At 44.6% G+C, this 7,099-nt stretch overlaps 1 protein-coding gene across 1 annotated transcript; it reads left to right on the top strand.

Annotated features, from left to right (window-relative positions):
• Positions 1 to 1,448: 1,448 nt before the first annotated feature.
• On the top strand, positions 1,449 to 4,458 carry RPL37A (ribosomal protein L37a). The gene is made up of 4 exons (XM_003207650.4): positions 1,449 to 1,553; positions 2,001 to 2,129; positions 3,118 to 3,200; positions 4,293 to 4,458. The coding sequence occupies exons 1-4, from the start codon at positions 1,551 to 1,553 to the stop codon at positions 4,354 to 4,356; spliced, it is 279 nt and encodes a 92-aa protein (XP_003207698.1). The 5' UTR covers positions 1,449 to 1,550; the 3' UTR covers positions 4,357 to 4,458.
• Positions 4,459 to 7,099: the final 2,641 nt, after the last annotated feature.

The raw sequence follows: 7,099 nt of genomic DNA, 5'->3' as shown, positions 1-7,099 counted from the left end.
GCTCAAGAGCATGCAGTGCTTTGGGGACTCTTATATCTGCCCATCAAAGACACAAGACACTATTGTGTTTTTTGTTTTTTCTTTTTTCCATTATCTACATCTTGGTAAAGTGAATGGAACTTCCATTAAAGAAAATGGAATGTGGCAAGTTCTGTGATACATCCTTCACCTTTTCCGTAGGATTTCTATTAAGGTACTTTCCTCTTGTTTTCTGTATGTTCAGGGAGCTTTTTAAGGTCAGGCTGTTTCATATGTGATCCAGTGCAGTAGGGCATCTTGATGCTGCCACACTTCAAGCAAGAAGTATGCTGATCAGCCTACTAGACAAGAAAGGGACACTTCTAGGACAACCATAATTATCACTGTGTGTGTCTGGATACACTCAGACCTTTCAGACTCACAATTGCAGCATTATTTCTTCTGTACTGGTGCTGAACTTGGAGCATTCTATTGACGTGACTGGTCTACCTTTCTGTACATCTGTGTGTCCTCTCACCTATATTACAGACAGACTTTTTGAGGAAGGATGCCCAATCTGAAACAACAGGTACTTGAGCAATAAAAAGTAGCAATTCAATTGCTGTATTTTGCGGTATTTTGAAGCTGGAGAGCCAGGGTTGTGCAGAATAGGCTGAGCTGATAGCCAAGACAAGGCTCTGGAAGCTGTGCAGGCTTCTCTGCACCCATCCATCTTCTCACCCACCTGGAAACACATTTATTTTGGCAGTGCTGGGACTGGCTGCAGTCTGAGGGAGCTGGGGTTTCGCTGTTGGCAGAACTGTCTGCAGTAATGGTAGGTGAAGGATCTGACTGTATACTATGTTAAAGCAAATCTTAACTGTAGGCACAGACTGCAGAACAGTGATAGATCCTCTGTCCTGGATGCGTTGGCTGGCAATTCAATCTTAACCAAAATAACCACAAAGCAGCAAGAGGAACTTTTTATTATTGTTTTTAATATGCTAGTATTGAAGACGTGTCCTGTGAGTCATCATTATGATGAAGATCTGAAAAGGGCAAATATATTCCTAGGATGTGTGGAATGAGAGTTTGACTCAGTAGAGAGAGATATAAATACTGTTGCCTGGAGCCCTGCTGAGCCCTCGTCTGTCCCACCATCACCCCGAACCACACGCGGGATGGAGGAGTGCGTGCAGGCAGCCCCACGGCCTGCTCCTCCTGTTTTCCTTTTGTGCTGTCCTTGCACGGAAGACCATGGTCTGCATTCCCAGTAACGCCTGGTGCTGCTGCACATCGATTTTATCTGAATCGTGGTTGTAAAAAAATAAAATAATAATAAAAAAAATCCACTGAATGTGCTGTGGATAATCCCGTTATCACGGGACGGTTTAACAACGGCTGCAGCTTTGGGGCAGTTTTCCCGCAAAGGCGGAGGAGAGCGCCGCCGATCATAGAGCTCAGCACCCCCACGGGCAGACAAGCCCGCCGTGCGTCACATCCGGTCCTCTCACACCAGCTTCCGGCGCGACAGCTCATACTGCGCCTGCGCACAGCAACTTCCTCTCTCTGTAGCGGCGCCGGGAAGGAAGATGGTGAGCAGAGCTGCAGCCCCGCGGCCTATCCGCCTCCATCCGCCCCAGAGGCAGTGAGCAGAGGCTGCGGGGCACGGCGTGGGGGCGGCGGAGAGGGGAGGGAACGGGAGAGCTTATGTGCTCGACGGGTGACCTGGGCGGAGGCCTTGTGTGGGATTCTCCGGGTAGGCCTCATTCCTATGCCGTCCTCGGAGGCTTGTGGGGGGAATGAGAGGCCGGGCCCGGTTCGGAGCGGGGCGGCCCTGGCGGAATGGAGGCATCTCTGCTCGGGTTTGGCTGTGTCAGAACGTGCTCCTCGTAGTTAAGTGAAGAACACCGTGTAAAAAGGTTGCGAGAAGCTTTGGTCGTCTGCAGCACCGCTCTGACTGTGAGCACTCGTGTCAGGAGCTGCTGAGGAGGGTGTGATGGCGATGAAGTTGCAGCCGGCTGTGTTTTGCTTCCTGACAGGCCAAGCGCACCAAGAAGGTGGGGATTGTGGGTAAATATGGAACCCGTTATGGTGCGTCTCTAAGGAAAATGGTGAAGAAGATTGAAATCAGCCAGCATGCCAAGTATACCTGCTCCTTCTGCGGCAAGGTGAGGCATCTTGTTCCCTATAATAGTCTTAAAAATTGCTTTGTCAGTAGCGTTAGAAGTGCAGTCTGTTACTTCAGGAGTTTTTCTACTGAGGAGACAACTAGTTTTGAGAAAACAGTTTGTTGTGAACTTCTGGTCACTGTCAGAATCCCTTGTAAAATAAAAAGGTTTGTTATACTTTTCAGGTGAACATTTGAGTAATGAAAAATGATTTTTTTTTTCATTTAACAAATGTGTATTGTTGCTGGACTGTACATTATTGATGTCTAATAAGAAGACCTAACAATTTATAAAACATGTGTGTTATCCTGGTAATTAAGACATGACTGGAGCTTTGCTTTTCTCCCATACAGCATATCCAGGAGAGGGAGGGATCTGGTTTTTCCCCTAGAGAACTTTTGATTGGTTGCTTGTATCTATCTGTGTATGACGTTACTCTGGATGGGATAGAATTACTAATAAGTGATAGTTTTATCTGATCATGTATGTGATCGCAGTTCACTTGAATCTGTTTTTTGACAATCTAAGAGGCCCAGCAGCTTGGTTTTTGTCTGGACTATTGATACCTGCAAAGGGAGTATCTTTAATTGATTGGAAGCATAAATAGATTTATTTTTTTTAATCTAACATCCTTTACAGGTGAAATGAGAATGTCAGAAACTCCGTTTAAGCAGTCATCTAAGTCCAACATAAATATAAACAAACCTGTTGTCATCTTTGTGAGATGATGAAGACTTCCTCAGTGAAGGGATTTGAGTACCCTGCAGTCATTCTTTAGATGCTGTTCAAGACTTTCTGTTTGCAGTAATCTTAGAATGTTCAGAGCCAACATATAATAGCAGTGTTGTGTCATTCATCACACCGACTGAGGGTATCAGTTGTTAGCACCAGTGTAACTCATTATTAGTTTTGTTTTCCAAATGATTGAGAGCACATTCCTTTTTTCTTTTCTTTTCTTTTCTTTTTTTCTTTTTTACCTTTATTACAGACCAAAATGAAGAGGAAGGCTGTTGGTATCTGGCACTGTGGGTCCTGCATGAAGACAGTTGCTGGTGGTGCCTGGACTTACAAGTAAGGCCACGAAGTTCCTATCAGTGTTAATTTTCATACAGTTGAAACGTAGTAAAACTTCTTAAATATTACTTAATTATAATCTGTTAACCATTAAGCAGGTCTGTCTCAAAATAAATGGTATAATTTTTGGTTCTTCTTTCAATTTCATTATTAACATTTGATTGGAGTGTAAAGTGCTTGCTACTGCATTTCATCCATTACATTCCTCCTTCTGTTCTTGGTGGGTCTCCAAAATTTTCTTCTCTCTTCAAAATTTATTCAAGTGGTTACTTTACTGTTAAAGAAAAACAATCTCTGCATCTTTTCCCAAACTTGGAATAAATTCAAACGGCTGCAAATGCAGAAACAAATATTTATTTCTAAGTTGTCTTTTTGTGCCTCTGCTTCAGTAGCATTTCTTACTGGAGATGCAAACTATAGCTCTGCTGCACAAGTGTTGGAAGGAAAGGAGAAGAGATGGTGGCTGGTCCGTCCAGCCATTGTCAGAGTGGTATCAGCTGCGTGGCTGACATAACTTGTAATAAATGATGGCTCTGACCTGGGGAGTATTTATTCTTCCTTGATTCTGTTGACTGTAGAAAAATCTTAGTTGTGGAAAGGCTCTCTGACGTCCTTCTTTGAAGTTTAAGTAGCACGTCGTTTGTGGTTACTGCAGTAGCCTTTTCTGTTGAGAGAAACAGATGTAATAGTTAAAAACAGGTTTGCTTAGAGCAATTTCTGTGTTTTCTTTTTTTTAAAACCACTGAAATATTATAATCCCTATTGTGATGGTGCTCTTGTATGTATCTCCCCCCCCTTCCTTTTTTTTTTAAATTCCCCTTCATCCCTCCCATTATGGTAGAAGCCACCATTACCCACACAGCTACTGCTAGGAATTGGCCCGTGCACTTGCATGACTGGCTAATTTGGCTGAGATGTTGATGTGAAGTTCTATGCTTCTGTAGACAAAGGCATTGTTACAATGAAAATCAGAGGCTTAGCCTCCTGTTGACAATGCAATCAAGTGATAGCTATTGAAAATTATTAGTGCTTTTTGGTGTGAGTTGTTCTGCTGCTGCAACGTGCAAATGACTTTGCTTCTTCTTTCAGTACCACCTCTGCAGTGACGGTCAAATCTGCAATCAGAAGACTGAAAGAGTTGAAAGATCAGTAGATGCTACATCCTGTTCTCCCTGTGAAACGTGTTTTTTTTCTTTTCCTCCACTGTTAAGATCTGTACCTTTAACAATAAAAGGTGATATGGAGTGGAGTCAGATAATACTTGTCTTTTTTGTACTGTATTTATAATATAACCATGGAGACATTAGCATTTCTATCCAGTAGTTGAAAAGCTCTTATTTCTAAGTTAAGCCATTAGAAAGCATTTTTTCTATTCCACTTGATTACATACTCTATTTCTGTTGCTTGAATGCACTGAGGTACATGTGATGAAAACTTAAATAGCTTAAGAAGCCCAGCACAACTTGATGTGTCCTTTATCCCTGTGCCTTGAAGAATATCATAGAGCAAGTATACTAGTGGAGAAGTGGGCAAATGTGAGGGGAGAGGAGAGAGTATGTGAGACATTGCTCTGCCTGTTCCTGGTTCATGTGCTGCAAGATTGAGAGACTGGCTCGGAGACACTGATTGAAATGGTAAAAGAGCAGCCATCATCCTCTGCTTTCTGGTGCTGTTAATTTTCCAGAGCCAGCTACACAGTGTTTTTGTTGTGACCAAGTCTCAAGATTAGCCCATGCAAATGCTGTCATTGGCTTGCTCTTTTTGGTTCTGAGATATGTCTCTCATGTATGGGCTGGGGAACTTGAACATACATCCTAAATTGCAACAAACATCGGCAGTTTGAGCTGATGCCAAGGACGGTCGATCTCAGAGTAAAAGCTGCTGTTTGAGTTAAAGATTGTTTGGAGGCAGTTATTATACTATCAGGTTGAAGATACTGGAACATTTTCTACAGTCAATTTGTGAGGTAAGATTTGATTTGGATTGGGATCACAGGTTTATTTTTGGTCACTGCAACACTTTGCAGTTGGGTCAGAAAACAGGTTGTGGGAAGAACCCTGATTGCTGGAAGAACAACAGTAAATCAATAACAGTGCTTGCTTGCTCCACCTTAAACTTGAAATTATTTGGGACAGTGATGAACTATGACAATGTCATTAATGAACCTGGTCTTTATTAAAAAGTTATGTTCAGAGCTGGACCTAAACTGTAGCTTGTTCTCAAGCTGTAGTTTGCAGCTTTGTGGGAAGGCCTTTGTTGGTAAAACACCTGCGTGTCTGGGGGAGGTTGTTGCCACTGCAGAGGCACCTTGGGCCGGATGGAGCAGGCAGAGGCCTGGCAGCCTGGGAGCAGCCCCAGAGCTTCCTGGCAATGGGAGAAGTGCCCTTCATGGTTTTTCAGCAAGGCTACAGAGGAGGTCTGAAACTCCGGCACTGCCAGCATGAGGTATTGCTACTGGAGCAAAACTTTGTGGAGATAGCAGTGATGTGGGAGCAATAGAAGGGGTTCAGCTGTCAGAAGAAAGTCACTGCTGTGAAAAGCGCTGCTCAGTCCATGGAATAGCTGCAGATCTCAGTTCTGTGCTGAGGTAGAAAGCACAGAGGGATATAGTTCTGTGTTTGGGTTGAGGCTGTAATTAAAGCCCAGGCTTCTGATTAAAGTCTGTCCAACCGACACGAAGCAGTAGTCCATTAACAAGCACGGAGGATACGTCTACGCTACCTCCATCCCCAGGGCGATTACACTGACATCCTATCTAAGGTGCTTCCCCCTGCCGCGGGGTGGAGAAAAAAGTTGGGGGGGGAAGCTCGCGGCAGTACTGCGGACGGCCGGCGGGGGGCGCTGTCGCGCTGCTGCTGGGGGCGCCCGCGTTCCTTCAGGAGGAAAGGACCGGGATGAGGGGCTGTGGGCGGTTGTCGCGAGTTTTTCTAACAGCTCCGTCAGAACGCTCTGTATATCCGACGAGATCTTCTTGTATCACTCGTGACTGAAATGCAGTGTCAATTCAGCTATTCCCTTTCAGCTCAGGTGCTTTCGTGCGTGTGTAAGACCGAGGCTGCATGTTACTCCTGGGCTCCTTTAGGTCTCTTTCCCTGTGCTGCTCCCAGGTGCTTCAGGAGCAAGAGGGACTGATGCACTGAGTGATGCTCCTGGGGCAGATGCACCCTCTCTAACCGTCTGAATTCACGTACTGTTCCAGCTTATTGCTGCTGCTCATAGCACTTGGGTGGTCCCAGCTCCCTCTGGGGACACAAAGTATCGCTGAGAGCTCATGGCAGTGAGCCTGCCCACAAAATGGATAAAGTGGACAGGCAGAGACTCTCGATAGGACAAGAGGTAATGGCCTTAAGTTGCACCCGGGATGGTTCAGGTTGGATATTAGGAGGTGCTGGAGTCACCATACCTGAAAGTGTTCAAGAACTGTGGAGATGTGGCACTGAGGACATAGTTGGTGGAGATGGATTGGGGTTGGACTAGATGATCTTGGTGGTCTTTTCCAACTTTAATGATTCCACGATTCCCAGTTATGCAGCATGGCTCACAGCTTTTGGAAAAATGATTCCTCAAAGGATGCTACAAAGTGATACATCAAGAAACTGTGTGCTTCCAGTTTCTTAGGGTGGCAGGGAACCACAGGCTTGAAACCAGCCCTAGTGCTTTGCAAGTAGGCAGCTGCCATCAGTAACATATTCTTGTTCTGCTTATTTGATGCTTAGCGGATGTCTTCTGAGGCATGGAGTGTGGCGGAGTTGTGGATATGCCTCAGGTGCCCTTATTAGATGCCTGGATGCATTTTGAAAATGGCTGCTTAGAAAATGTCTAATTGCTATTCCACATATTCAAAGTGTTGTTTTTTTGTTTGGTTTTTTTTTTTTTTTTTCTTTCTTGACAAGGCT

This window comes from Meleagris gallopavo, chromosome 7 (assembly GCF_000146605.3).
Source record: "Meleagris gallopavo isolate NT-WF06-2002-E0010 breed Aviagen turkey brand Nicholas breeding stock chromosome 7, Turkey_5.1, whole genome shotgun sequence".
In the NCBI taxonomy this organism is placed as follows: Eukaryota; Metazoa; Chordata; class Aves; order Galliformes; family Phasianidae; genus Meleagris; species Meleagris gallopavo.
Note: the sequence above shows the minus strand (reverse complement) of the source record. Positions and strands in the feature narration are given on the sequence as shown.

Bases quoted from the DNA above. Each gene is read 5' to 3' on its own strand.
- RPL37A (XM_003207650.4), top strand. The intron at 2,130-3,117 runs GTGAGGCATCTT...CCTTTATTACAG, and splicing joins CCTGCTCCTTCTGCGGCAAG to ACCAAAATGAAGAGGAAGGC. The intron at 3,201-4,292 runs GTAAGGCCACGA...TTCTTCTTTCAG, and splicing joins GGTGGTGCCTGGACTTACAA to TACCACCTCTGCAGTGACGG.